Genomic DNA, 15,027 nt, shown 5'->3' with positions numbered 1-15,027 from the left:
ATTCACTTTAAAAGTGGCTAATGTTTCATTATAATCACCTGAGGGAGCTTTATAAAGACCAATTAAAATATAATTTCTGAGGGTGGGTCTGGACATCAATATTTTTGAAAAGCTTTACAGTTGGTTTCAAAGTTCAGCCGAAGTTGAGAACCACTGTATTACTTCAATGATCTTGAACAAGTAGCTCAGTTTTTCTCACCATCAGTCTCATCTATAAAGAGGGACTGGAACACATGATCTTTATGGTCTTCCATCCCTAAAATTACATGACCACAGGTTCATTATGAAGTACTGATACTTAGAAAAAGAGTGTAATCAATTTCTGAAGTAGGGTGGCACAGGAGTAAAAAAAAAACCAAACCAAAACAAAAAGGCAAGGAGACATAATGGAACTAAATTTCACTACTTTAAATGACCAAGAATCAAGGGGGAAAATTCCACTTCCTTCAGTTCCCAGAATTCTTCTAAAAATTGCCTGGGGCTTCCCTGGTGGCGCAGTGGTTGAGAGTCCACCTGCCGATGCAAAGGACACGGGTTCGTGCCGCAGTCCGGGAGGATCCCACATGCCGCGGAGCGGCTGGGCCCGTGAGCCATGGCCGCTGAGCCTGCGCGTCCGGAGCCTGTGCTCTGCAACGGGAGAGGCCACAGCAGTGAGAGGCCCGCGTACCGCAAAAAAAAAAATTGTCTGAATTGATAGCTCTGAGCTTTAAGTGGAAAACTGTCACGATAGGGATACAAAAGGGAGGGTTCCTCCCCAAATCACATTGCTACTATAAGTAGTAGCTGAAATCCAAAACCAGCTCTTCTGACTCCAAGCTTTAGAGCAGAGTATTTTGCAAATGCCACATAAATCACCCTTGCTATACTGATCTTCCTGAAGTGGGCCAGTAGCATCACTGCTATCCTGATATCCCCAAAGTGGAAATCCATCACAAGAATCTCAACCCGCTATATGTATGATTAAGAGTGGGAAAGGAGGACAAACAACAACAACAAATCCCTCTAGTCACTTTACTACTAAATAACATTGCTTCAAAGAAATCAAAACTGTGATTAAAGAATACTAAGAACATAACAATGAGAACTCTACATAACAATACCTAGATGATGTGGTTAAAAAAGTAATCATAGACTAACACTAGACATGTTTATTATTTAACAAGAAGGAAAATTAATAAACTAAGCACGCAGCTGAAATAGAAACAACAAGACACATAAACAAAAGGAAAAATGCAAATAAAATAAATTAAGAGAAATGGTAGAAAATGGTTCTTGTGCCAACAGAAAAATGGACAAATGACAGGGGCAGGCAATTCACAATTATACACCCAATAAAAAGAAAAGCTCAACATCATTAGTAACCAAAAGCACAAACTTTAATGTCAGACATCATTAATCCAATAGACGGTCATATTGGAAAAGACTGTCTTGAACAATTTTTGGTGTTAAGTGTGAAGAGACACACTCTCAGAATGAGGGTATCAAATGATATAATGTTTTGTGGGCAATACGCCAGGACACCTTGACATTTTGGGGGAAGAGGGTGTGGGGGTGTGTGTGTGGATTCAACGCAGCAAAACCACCTTGGGTCATGTGTCAAAGAAAATACGTGAACTTTTGTAGTATTTGAAGTATATCTCAATAAAGATTAAAAAAATACCTTGTAGTAAACAATCCTGTTTACAAATGAATCAAAAAAAAAAAAAAAAGAAAGAAAAGAAGTGAACTAGACCTTGGAACCAGGCTCCCTGACCTGTCCAAACCTCTGGCATTGTTCCTTAACCTCAACCCAATGATCTTTACTGCCAATCCACTTAAGTCATCTACTCACAGTCATTCAGGACACAGGCTGAATCTCATCATCCCCAAAATGCTCTTTGAAATGGTAAGTGCCAACCTTCTATTCCCACCAGCTCTCTCAGTAACTCTTCACTACACCTGGTCTTGCATCTCATTACAACTTTGGTTCCTTGAGCCTCTACTTTCATTCATTCTGATCTTTACTGCAAGCTCTATTCAGCTTAGACAATAATGTCACTGCTTCTATCACTTTCTTCCTAACATCACAGACCTGTTTGCCTTTCTGCTGCTGCTACCAGGCAAAACTCCACATCTGGACCAACACAGTTGAATTTGTCAGTACTCAAAATAAAATTTACTTCAACCACTGTGGTGTCATACTCTTCTACCTCACTTAGCTAACACATCTCACCTTTAATGTCTAACCAGCTGCCTATCCACATTTATATCCAGTCTTCTAAATGTTACTGGAGAAAAAGAACGACACCCCCAATCCTTCTGTTCCCCTGGTTAGCCCTCTCCTCCCTCCTCCATGAGGTTGTTTGAAACCTGTACTCTCCTCTAAATCTGATTCCCAACACTCCCCCCCAACCCCCTGCAGATGACCATTTTCTACTTCAAGGTACGGAAGACACCACAGGAACTCACACCCTCAACTTTCTGCTACCAAACTGACACATGTTTTTTTGCATCCAGATCCACCTAATCTCAATCTTCTTCCCTACTAAATGAAAGCTATCCCTCTCTTCAAATCTAATTCCTGTTCTCCAGTACCTTGCTAGATTCATTATGTTTCCTACTCCCCCACCCCGCCAACTTTTATTTTCAACCTCTCCCTCAAAGCCAGTTCATTTCCATTCACACTTAAACAGACCCAATTCTCTATCATCTTAAAAACACACAACCCCCCCCACAATCCGTCTCCTGTCAGCTACCCTCTCCTCCCCTTAGTCTCAAGTAATTTTCAAAAAATTAACTATACATTGTCTTTACTTACTCATAACCCCACACTTATTACTCCAGGGTGCAACACAATGCTGATAAACTGAAGCACAGACTTTGTTCTCATTTTGCAGCTTATTTTCTGCAGTAGTGCTACTCCCACAATTCCATTAAGACTGCCCTCACCAGTACCACTAAATTCAGCAACATCATCATCAGACACTTCTTAGTCCTTCTCTGTAGTATTACTGGACCTCTCTGCCACATTTGACAGTACTGACCCATCTCTCCTTTTTGCACTGTCTTCCTTTGGCTTCCATAAGACCACACTCTTCTGGTTTTCCTCCTCTCTCTTTGTTCACTCCTTTTTGAAATCCTCTTCCTTGGCCAGACCTTTAAGTGTTACTTAGGGTTATGCCCAAGACTGCCTTTTCTTCTACATAGGCTTCTAGGATAATCCATTTCATCTACTCCTAGTTTTAAGAACCATTCATATGTCATGTGTATCTCTAGCCCAGCTCTCTCCTGACTCTCTACTTGACACCTTCACTGGATGTCCCATAGGCATTTCAACCATAATGTAATTGCTGAAAGACGGTTTCTAGACTACTTTGTCTAAGTCTTCCCTAACTCAATCAAATTGAGCACACTTTAAAACAGCTATAAAGAAAGGCCTTCTTTCTGCATGTTGCAAAGAAGGAAAAGGTAGCAACTCTGCACATGGTTTCTCTTGGAAAGGTTATGTCCAGCAGCTGATGTAGTTATGACTCCTCTGTGCTGAGCCCCGTGCCAATACTTCCAATAAGTCATCTCAACAGGATGGATCTAAAACTAAGCACTATGATCCCAGTAAATAACCAGGCTTCTCTAAGGCTAACAAACAAGAAGCAGGAACTAAACTTTCATTTTGCTGCTTATTTCCCCCTAGATAAAGAATGGGAGTTTATCATTGATTCAACTAGAGACAATGCATGGTTAACACTCAAGAAGTCAAATTTTTTCTAGCCACACACTTCTCTCTTATGAAATTGTGCATTTTAAAAGAAAAATATACTCAACATCTAATACTAAACATAGTTGACATGGTTTTTATTTTTTCCCCAAAAGGGAGATAATCACTATGAAAAAGTGCCAGCACAAAAGCAGATCAGTTATCCTTTTTCATCCCATTCCCTTGTGAGGTATTTGTCTCTACCTTCTCCTACATTCCTCACATTAAATTATTTATCCAGTGGTTCCAACTTACCATCTAACTACTTCCCAATGTGAACACTATATTGCATCCCATGGGACTACCCTAGCTCAGGCCAACCACCATTAAAAGTAGTTCTGGGCTTCCCTGGTGGCGCAGTGGTTGAGAGTCCGCCTGCCGATGCAGGGGACACGGGTTCGTGCCCCAGTCCGGGAAGATCCCACATGCCGCGGAGCGGCTGGGCCCGTGAGCCATGGCTGCTGAGCCTGCGCGTCCGGAGCCTGTGCTTAGCAACGGGAGAGACCACAACAATGAGAGGCCCACATACCGCAAAAAAAAAAAAAAAAAAAAAAAAAAAAAAAAAAAAAGTAGTTCTTTCCACTCAACGAATTTAAATTGTATGTTTCAGATATAAAAATAATGTCTTATAAATCGTATCTCCATAGTACCATGATGTTTTGCATGTCAGTCTTCTTACACATAACTTTTGCGTAAGATTTCTAGAACTACTGCTTGGTGATTAGGCTGGCAATTGAATATTGATAAAATAACCCAGCTTCCTCAATGCTACAGCATATTTTCCTCATTACTGTTATGATAGCTCATGGGCGCTACGTACTTACCATGTGTCAGGCAGTGTACAAAGAGCTTCACAATATTTATCTCATTTATTCTGTGCTAGATCTCTATTTGAATCCTGGCTAGTAACTCAGATGGACATTAGTATTTGAGAACAACAAATACTGTTGAGATTTGTGAACACTGATGCATGCATTTCTGAGACAATCTGCCATCCTTTGATCCAATAATTCCACCTCTAAGAATCAATGCTAAAGAGATGTTCACACAAATACTTCAACGATATATGAACAAAATATGTGCAGTACACTACTGGTTGTAATACTGCAAACAACCCTAAACATCCATCAATGGTGAAATGGTAAAATACATTACTGCTCATACATCCATTTGAATACTTATGAAATACAATAAGAACAATGACTATATATGAAAGATATTCACGGAATGCATGCATATATAAATGACTGGATGAAATATTATCTTTAAGGGACAAAAGCTAGTTGCTAAGCAACTGATTTTTAAAAACATAGTGTTGTTGTGTTTATGTATTACATGTACATATATATATATATATATTTTAAAAAGACCAGAACCATATACAGAATCCAATAGTGGTTACTTAAACCAGGAGCCTAAAGCCTTTCGTTCTTTTACTTTATACACTTTACTTACTATAACAAGCCTGGGTTATTTTTAGCCATTTAAGAGGAAATTTAAATAGTTTAAAAGAAAAAAAAAATCTCATCGCACCCCACCCCCCGCCACCATTACTAATATTACACAAGTATATGCTGCAATTTAAGAGATTTCACTAAAAAAGAAAATTCTGGACAGTAGTTCTAACACTACATAGCCTAGCAAATTAAAGAATTAGTAAGAGCAAATAAGTTTTGGCAATTAAACCATTAGCAAAAGGAAAAAGAGACCTAAAGCCAAATATGTTTACAAAAGGATTTCATAGATTTACGCTATGGGCAAAGCTTTTTCCTCTTTGGTTCCCTGGGTGGTATCCTTCCATTTGAGAAACTGGTGCAGGCACCAAGGAGTATTTCCTGAATCTCTTCCACAAGGTCGGTTTCTGCTAATTCTAAAAACAGAATTATGAAGATGTCGGTTGACATCAGTGCAACAGGAAAAATCTCCCCCACTGGACCCAAGGAATGAAAAAAACGTGGCACAAGAGTTTTTTGTTTTTAACTGAAAGAATAACTAAGACTACAGTATTAATAATATGTGGATAAACAGTAAACAAAGGCAACCAATTCTCAAATTAGGGTTATGATCCAAAAGGTTACTTTTTAAAATATAATTTTATATACAGAATTAATTTTCCCTCACAGAAACTATGGTATTCAGGCTCCTAAACCTACCTATTTATGCCAATTTAATCTCTTCTATTATAAAATATATTCCTAACAGTATGGTTTCAAACAATCAAAACAGACACAGACTTTGAAAATGGAAAAGTAGAAACTCCCAAGTTACTTGTAAATTTTCAAGTTTCTATATAGGCAGAGAATGGATCTAACATACTACAAAGAAGCCACCTACCTCATTCAACCAGAAGTGTGTGGCGGAGAGGGCAGAGGGAGAGACAAATAACAATTTTTATCTACCTGTTGAAGTATCTAGGACCTATTCGTACATATTAGTCATTTGTAGCTGGTCTACTTCCTCTGCTGGAATAGGTATATGTAATGTTAAAGGGTTTATAAAGTTCATTCTATTATAAAATTAGCTCTTTGAGACATTACACAAGGAATGTATTTATCCAAACTTATAGGGAACAGACGTGGTGTCCTTCAGCAGGATTCACTGTTCTACAGCAGGCTTAAATTTAGCACATTTCTTTCCAAAGGTAACAGAAATTTTATACATTATCTATCAAATAATCTCAATTTCCAAGCTAAAAAAGGCACAACACTGCTCTCAACACTGAAATTGCTGATTACATCACGCTAAGAAAATGAGGATATCTCACTTACACAAACCTTGTTCAAAAAGGACAGTGAAAACACTGATCAAACAGGACTTGTTAAAAAAGAAATTCATAGATTTATTTCTGATTTCACAATTCACCAAAAATTTTTCAGATCCATAATCTCATCTGATTTTCAGATCAACTCTACGAGGAAGGTAGGTAAATTATTATTACTCCTATTGTACTCACAGCAAAAGAGATTTAAGTACTATGCTCAAGGGCACAGGGCAACTATAAAGTGGGAGAAAACTCTCCTCTAGCTTAGGAATAGCATGATGTATTTGAAAGAGCAAGATGTTAAAAAAAAAAAAGCAAACAGACTCAAGAGCTACTCTTAAGTTCTGATGTAAGGAAGAGGGAGAAATGGGGGAGTAGACAAATATGGAGACAAGGGAGGGTTTCATTAAGACAAGGAAAATGTTTAGATACTCTAGAAATGGAAAAATTGGGCTTCCCTGGTGGCACAGTGGTTGGGAATCTGCCTGCCAATGCAGGGGGACACGGGTTCGAGCCCTGGTCCGGGAGGATCCCACGTGCCGCGGAGCAACTAAGCCCGTGCGCCATAACAGGAGAAGCCACTGCAGTGAGAAGCCCGAGCACCACAGACAAGAGTGGCCCCCTGCTTGCCGCAGCTAGGGAAAGCCCGAGCAGAGCGGCGAAGACCCAATGCAGAAATAAATAAAATAAATAAATAAATAAATATATTTAGAAATGGAAAAACCAATGATGTAGAAAAGGAGAACTGATGGAGTGATGTCCTTCATAAATGACAAGAGTTTAGGATGCTGTGGAAAAGTGGGGGGGATTGGCCTTAGATAGCACCATCCACAATACATAGCTATCTCCACAATAAAAGGAGGCTAGCAGGTAGGGAGCTCTAGTAGGATCTTGTAAAAGTTCTGTCCCGACTGTTTCTATATTTTCAATAAAACCTAAAATCTAGGGTCACTGATGGAGAATAAAGAGAGAAGATGATATGAAATCTGCCTATGACGGTGGAAAAGTGAATAGTGAAATGTATGACTGTCACTACAAGGGCCTGATTACGATTATTGTTCAGGAATTTAAGTGAGACAAGTCAAGGTGTCTATGTGTTCACCTTCTAGCTGCACAGGTGCAAGCACAAACACAGACTTGAATTTAATCATATTTGGAGTATTTCAAACAAGAATAATGGAGTGAGAGTGGGACCATGTTGTTAAGCACTGTCACTAAGCACTCTGTGTATCATCTCAAACTCACATAACCTTCAAAACAATCCTGTGATGTTAGTACTTCCATGGCTGTATTCTTTTTACAGATGAGGAAACAGGCGCAAAATCGGGTAACTTGCCAAATGTCACATCACACAGCAAGTACTAAGGCCAGGATTGAAACTTAGGCAGCCTGGCTCAAGAGACATGCTATACCTGACCCTTGCAAGGGAGGGATTATAGTCACTGACTCTATTTTAGCTGGGCAAAAGTGGAAGCAATAACACGAGGGGAGGGCCAGTGAAAAGGAGTATGGATCGAATAGACCGTAAGTCTCATTAGCATTGGCATCAGAGGGAAGTTAAAGTGGGATACTAAAAACAGATTACTGTGGGTGGGGGGAAGAGCTACAGTTATGGTTGTGATAAGAGCTAGTTACCAGTCATGAGTCTGAATAACTGAGGTAGAGTAGAAGGAAAGATCACTGGATGAGCGATTAAGGAACAGAAGGTCAGAGTATGGGCAAGAACATCATTCACAGACAGTGAAACTACCAAGGCCATTGCTGTATGACCCCAGGCAAGTTACTAATCATGCTGGTCCCCATTTCTGCTTTTTAAAACATATACTATTACATATTTTTCCACAATTCTGGTGTGTGTGTGTGTGTGTGTGTGTGTGTGTGTGTTTTAAACGATGCCTACCATAGGCTGTGACGCTCAGAATTATTGTGATCATTTTCACATGTTTCCCATTCATTCCTCAATCCACTAAATTCTGGCCCTAACACTCCATGGAGACTACTCATTAGGGTAACTAATGACCTCCAAGTTGCCAAAACCAAAAGTCATGTTTCCTGTTTTTATCTTACTTTTGATTTCTCAAGCAGTAGATATATCTGACCTTTTCCTCGTCTTTGAAACTTTTTTCTTCTCTTGGATTCTTCCTACCTCAAAGGTTGCTCCTTAACTGACCTCTTCAGTACTCAATCTCCACATGTTATAGCATCCCAGGCTTCAGCCCTAAGCCCCATCCCACTACATTCACACCAGGGTTCCTCAATTCCAGTAGCAGAGAAGTTAATTACACATAAGGGATAATCTAGGCACTTGGACTCAATTTTGCAAAGAATGGGCACTGAAAAAGACTGTGGCAAGATGATCTCATCCAGTCCAATGGACCGAGGTCAAACATACATGCTGCTTATTGTCATGTCTCTAACTCCAGCCCAAATTCCCCTTTGGGACGGAAATTCATAGCAAATCTCCTTGTCATTTCCACCTGAATGTTTAATAGGCATCTTAAACTTAAGTCTTGAGTTTCCACCCCAACCCCTAAACCTGCCCCTCTCCCATCCCTCCACATCTCAGGAAAGAACACAAGTATTCACACAAGTTATACAACCAAAACCTATGTTTAATCTTTGATTTCTCAATTTTCCCCACCCCAACGCATCAAAAAATTCTCTCAACTCTATCCTCCCAACCATATCTCAAATCCCTCCACCTCTCTTTGTATCTCCACTCCTACTTCCCTGGTCAAAGCCTTGACCCCTGAAGACTGTTGTGCAAGCCTTCTAAATGGTCTTCTTACTATCTATTCTCCATACAGCAGTCAAAGTAACCTTTTCAAATCATAAAAGAAATAATTTTTCTCCTCTGCTTAAAAGCCCCCAAAGGTCTCCTATTTTACATTGAAAACCTTCAGTTTATTACAAAGCCCTACAGGCCCTGGCCCCTTGCCTAACTCTAATCCCTTACCTCTCTTCTCCTTCAACTACTAGATCAACAATACAGGCCTTTTTTGATTCCCAAAACACACTCTTAAAGGTCTTTCCCTACAGAAAACACTCTCCCCATCTCTGAGTGCTTACTATTCAAATCTCAGTTTAAATGTCACCTTATTTAGAAAGGCCTTCTGTGACCAATTTAAAAGTAGCCACCCAGTCATGCACTATCAAATTACCTCATCCTATTTCAATTCTCTACATAACTCTTACCACTATCTGTTTTTTAAAATTTGCTTTTCGACTCATTTATTCCACTATAATGTACACACCATAACAGCAAGACCTGATATTTTTAGTAAGTATTCAACAAACATTAAATAAATCAACATGCAAACATTGAGGGATCACTGACTTGGCAATTCACCAAAAAATGTATTTAATTCATTCAAAAGATCTATATTAAATGCCTACTGTGTGCCACGTATAGAAAGAGCAAAGGTCTGATACAAACTATACCAGGTTTCCCAGGTACTACAGTATTTTGTTTTACCAATATGCCAAGAATATTTAGTTTTACCTCTGTGATACAGTGTTTTAATATGTTTACTACTTAATGTTTTAATAATCTAGGGAACTTCCATAATAAGGTACTATCTTCAGCACAACTGTTAAAATACAATAAGCCACAATGGGAACAATTTGCTAATAAATGATGGCTAGTAAATCCCATGTACAAGACTAGTACTCAAGTAGTATTTTACAGCATAATCACCATTATACCACAAAGTGAGGTTAATTCTTTGCAGATTACTGCATAGCATATTAGATATACTGTCTACAGAAATTAAAACTACTGTATCTTCACAATTCTCTTATCAAAAACTTCCAATGTATACACATAAGTTTGATGTCACTTATATAATACAATCACATTTCAGCTTATGCATTTAAAGTCTCACCTGAAACTTACTGTTGGTTTTTTCCCCAGTTATTCTATGAGGAGATGAATTATTACTGTAACAGTAAAATCACTGTTTTGTAATGGTTAACACTAAAGGCAGTGCATGGTAATGGTCAAGTAAATGGTACAAAATGGCAAATGAATGTTAAAGTTTCACTTGTTAAAAATAAGGCAGGGGAGGACTTTCAACATTCAAACACTAAAGCAAATACAAACACCTTAAAAAAAAATCCTCTTGCTTTTTCTACTTTGTGCATCTACTCTATAGCCACTGACAGAGCTAAGACTATGTCAGTATGGCTCCCAAGAAGACCCAGACCATGTCCCCCATGTCCCTGTACTCCTCCAGTTCTGCCCGTCAAAGCTCACTGAACATTTACTTGTTGAGCAAATGATTCACTCCCATGATTCCTCTTATCTCTCAGTCCTTTCACTCATTTTCGCTCCTGCTCATCTCAAGCTCACAAGAGTTTCTATACCGGCCACCTCAAGTTACTTAAGTTCCTTAAGGTTTCTTAGTTCCTTCTAGGTAAAAATAAAACCTCTGAGCGGCCAAAATAGAGGTCTTAGAGACCAAAATCTGTTCATTTTATGTGAATCTCCCTAGAGGTCTCAATAAAATCCTATTTTTTCCCCTTTATTTTAGATCTATTTCTAATATCCTTGGTTATCTAGTTTTCACAAATTACAAACAGGACACTTACAGTCTCCCTCTATTTATGTAATTTTCATTGCTTCTTTTCTTACTAGAATTTTCTCAAATACTGTATCAAAAATAAATATTTAATTAAAAATCACTATAAAGATGGAATTAAAATAGTTCTAACATTTTTCCCATTTTTAAAATTTAAGTCCATTAAAGTAAAAACCCACAAGTCATTTTAATGTAAATGTTTCAGTATATCCAGATTAAGTGTTTTCATTTCTTGTCCCAGCCTAACAATGTTAGCTTTTATATTTACATAAACAGCAACAAAATTATATTTGGACAAATAGCAACAAAAAGCTGAAGAAGCAACTCTCTGTAACAACTGAGCTTTCTGAAAATATACCTCTAGAAGTATGTTTCATATAACTTAAACCCCCTTGGAAATAAACTGGAAAACAGCAAGTATGGTTAAGAATCTATACAAATACAATATTGGCTCTAAGATAACGAATGTGTAAAATGCCTAAAGAGCTATACAAATTTTATAGAACATAAATAATTCAGTGGAGCTGTAGAAAGTCACTGCATAACTTCAATAAATCCAAGATATTTACCAAAAAAAAATCCTTTAGGTTTCAATAATCTTGGAATTAATTGTGAATATAAGCTGGTAAAGTTCCTGCAGCACCAACACTTGTCACTACAAAAATCCAAAGTCAATAACATTTTATGAAAAGTTTTGTCTGAAAACATTAAACAGCTGCATATTAACTTTCATCCTTTAACTTCTAAGTATACACCGAGCAGTAAAGGAATACTCAGGAAGAATATGATTTCTGTTAGTAATAGCAATCCACAGGGTGTTGTCAATTACTTCTGAGAACAATGAATTTCTCATCTAAAATTGCTATCTCCCGCACCTTTAAGAATTTACCACACAGCATATTTACACATATAATTAAATATCTTGAACTAAAATCATTTAGTACCACAATTCCAAAAAGGTTGGGAACTACTTTTTTAAAATAATTAAAGGTGTAGAAAACTTTAGATTAAATGATATAGATAAAACATAACACTATACCCTCACTCAAAGGTACAGAGTGATTAATAATCGATTACATTTACTGACCACCAATTAAATAATATTTAATCTTCACATCTTTGCAAAACAGGCACATAGCAAATAAGTTAGAGCCACACATGGGAGCTCAGGATTATTTAATTAACTAACACTAAGGCTCCAGATCTCCACCAAAATTGAATCACCTATTTTAAAAAATATAGATGGGCTGAAAGTTGCTGCTTTAAATACAGCCTCATGACAATCTCAATGGTGTACAGCATCACAATTCCAGAACACAAGAAGTTTACACTGAATGGCATTTTTAGATCTTGGCAAAAAGTTGTACTGATTTCAACATAGTGCCTTTGTGCAGTCACAAATACACAGGATGACATGAGAATTTGACACGTGAACTTCTGAGGTGTTCAAGAGTTTACAGAAGAGATTCAAAGTTTTTATTTTCTTTTTTTCTCCCCTGAAAGGCTATTATTTGGGGGTTGGGTGCAGAGTTCCGACTCCTACAACTTCAAGACTTCTAACACAGGGAACTCATTAATCTGGAGTTAAGTTTGAGCCTGGATTTGAAGGGCTCTAACCCAACAAACTTCACCACCAAAGAGGGCTCAAAGGGCAATCTACACATGGGTGTGGGTTGGGTGGTGGGAGAACTGCAGCGAAACGATTCAAGATATAGGCAAATAAAAGGGTCACCAATTCTGCGGCTAAGGGGGCAAAGAATGCATTTTCACCATCCCTCACCACTCGCCTCTCACTGTGCAGCAGACGGAATCTGATACTTTTTATTTAAGGCTCATTATCTCCAGTTAGCGCTTCCAAGACCTCAGCGCCTAACCAGGTCCACTCAGGGACAGTGGTGACGCCGACATCTCCCTCCCCAACCCGTGCACCCACCATCGGGGAGCCCGGCTAGACCGCCGAGGCAGCCCTGACCTCCCATCCCCCTCTGGCCCCTCCGCCGAGAGCGCCCAGGCCGAGGCCTCCCGTGCCCCGCGGGCGTGTACTCCACGCCATCTGCCACCAGGGCTTCGGTGTCCGACCACTGCTTCCCCTTACTCCTGCCACAAAGCCCACAGCCAACTCTGAAGGTCCGGTGGGCCGCATGCCGCCGGGCCCCCGGGCCCTGCCCGCCCTCGGAGCCCGCAGGCCTCATCCAGCGCCCGGGGCCCAAGACCCCGCTCGCCGGGCCCTCTAGGGTGTACCGGAGGTCTCCCAGCTCGGGCGCGCCGCCGGGACCCTCTAGAAGCTGAGGCCGGGGCCCCGCACACGGCCCCGCCGCACCGCCCCAAGCCCAGGCCCGGCGAGCGCCTCGCGCGCCTCCCCTGCCCGGTGCCGGGCTCCGCGTTCCCGCCGCACTCACCGTCTCGTCTGGGTCGATGTCGATCTTGAAGGTCTGCTGCTGTAGGGTCTTCAGGGTGACCAGCATGGTGCCGCCGCGCAGCTCCGCTGCCGGGCCTGCTCCGGGTGCTGGCCGCTGGGCGGGGTCTGTGGCCTGGCGGGGCCCCGGGGTCGCCCGCGCTCCTCGCGCACTCGGGAGGAAAGCGGTGGGGGTGGGGGCTTGTCACATTCGCCCTGAAGAGCGGCCTCTCCCCCAGCCCTGGCCCCGGGCCGCGCCGCTGCCTCCGCGACTGCGGCCTTTCTCGCGAGCACGGGCCACCGTGCTTCCTCACGCGCCCGGCGTCAGCCACTGAGTCTGCAGGAAGCGCCAGGGGCTCTGCAAGAGCAGCAGGGAATCCGCTACCTCACCACAGGATGGTGGCCGCCATCATCGTGACTCGCCGAGACGCGCCCCCTCCCCCACCCGAAAAACCTGGGGGATGGGGTCGGGCTGGCTGAACGCGCAGGCGTAGGGTGCGGCGAGGCTGTACGCAGGCGCAGCCAAGAACTCCGCCCCGGAATTGGGGCGGGGCGGCGCGGATTACCGTTTTGGAAGGTCGGCGGCCTGGATTGCGCGTGCGCAGGCGCAGTCAGTGGGCGGTCTCGGGGTTCTCGGGGCTTCCATGGTGCGTCTGCGGCCAGGGCGTTCTCCAGCCCGCCGCTGCTCGGCCTACGTCCAGACTCCGCCCACGTCCAGGCTCCGCCCGGTTGTCTGAGTTGCGCAATCCGTAGCCGGGGAAGCGCTACGTGGAGACCGGACTGAGTGGATGCGGAGCCCTGGAGCTGGGAAACTAGAGGGCGGTAGGTCGGGGCGGGGTTTAAGTGAAAGGATCGTGACAGCCACAGTAGTGGGCCGGCGCTTGCAGGGCGCTTGCAGGGCGCTTGCTGTGTGGCTGAGTCCTTGTGCTGGCGACTGATTCTTTTATTCTGAGAGCACTGACTCCAGCGCTAGACTGCCTTGATGGACCTTGAGCCTGAATACAAGGTCAAGTTATATCACTCCCCCGGGCAGAACTGTCCAGTGGTTCCTTATCTCACCCAGAGTAAAAGTCAAAGTTCTTAGAACTGGATACACAGCCCCTTCCTTTCATATCGTACTCTCACAGCTGGCCCTAGGCGTTGTTGGTGGATGTTAGACAAACGCTCTCACCTGAGAGCCTACCTTCGCCCTTGCTGTTTCCGCTCCGAGTCTTCTTTCCCTAGCTACCTGGGTGGCTCGCTCTCTCACCTCCTTCAAATCTTTGCTCAGATGTCGCCTTCTCAGAGAGGTCTACCCTGGATACCCGACTTAAAACAGCAACTTTCCTAGCTCCATTACCCTGGTGTTTTTCCTATAGCATTTATCATCTTCTAATTGCCATATAATGTACATATTTATTAGGTTTATCATCTTTCTCCTTTCAGTAAATCACAGACAAGCTGCACAAAGGCAAGGACTTTGTTGTATCTCCTGATGTAACCCCAGCACGAAGAAACATGTAATGCAGGCACGGTAAATATTTGTGAATGCATAAATATGCTTTCGGTTTCTCATCAG

The 15,027-nt window shown here is 41.7% G+C and overlaps 1 protein-coding gene across 1 annotated transcript in view; it reads right to left on the bottom strand.

Moving 5' to 3' along the window:
• Positions 1-13,918, bottom strand: part of RAD23B (RAD23 homolog B, nucleotide excision repair protein) — a 46,151-nt gene extending 32,233 nt beyond the window's left edge. The window contains exon 1 of the mRNA XM_081238271.1: positions 13,474-13,918. Coding sequence (XP_081094397.1) covers positions 13,474-13,539 — 66 coding nt within the window. The 5' untranslated portion in view covers positions 13,540-13,918. The remainder of the gene's footprint in view (positions 1-13,473) is intronic.
• Positions 13,919-15,027: the final 1,109 nt, after the last annotated feature.

This window comes from Mesoplodon bidens, assembly GCF_964165515.1.
Source record: "Mesoplodon bidens genome assembly, chromosome: 6".
Classification (NCBI taxonomy): Eukaryota; Metazoa; Chordata; class Mammalia; order Artiodactyla; family Ziphiidae; genus Mesoplodon; species Mesoplodon bidens.
The sequence above is the reverse complement of the archived record's forward strand: the minus strand, read 5'-3'. Positions and strand labels throughout refer to the sequence as shown.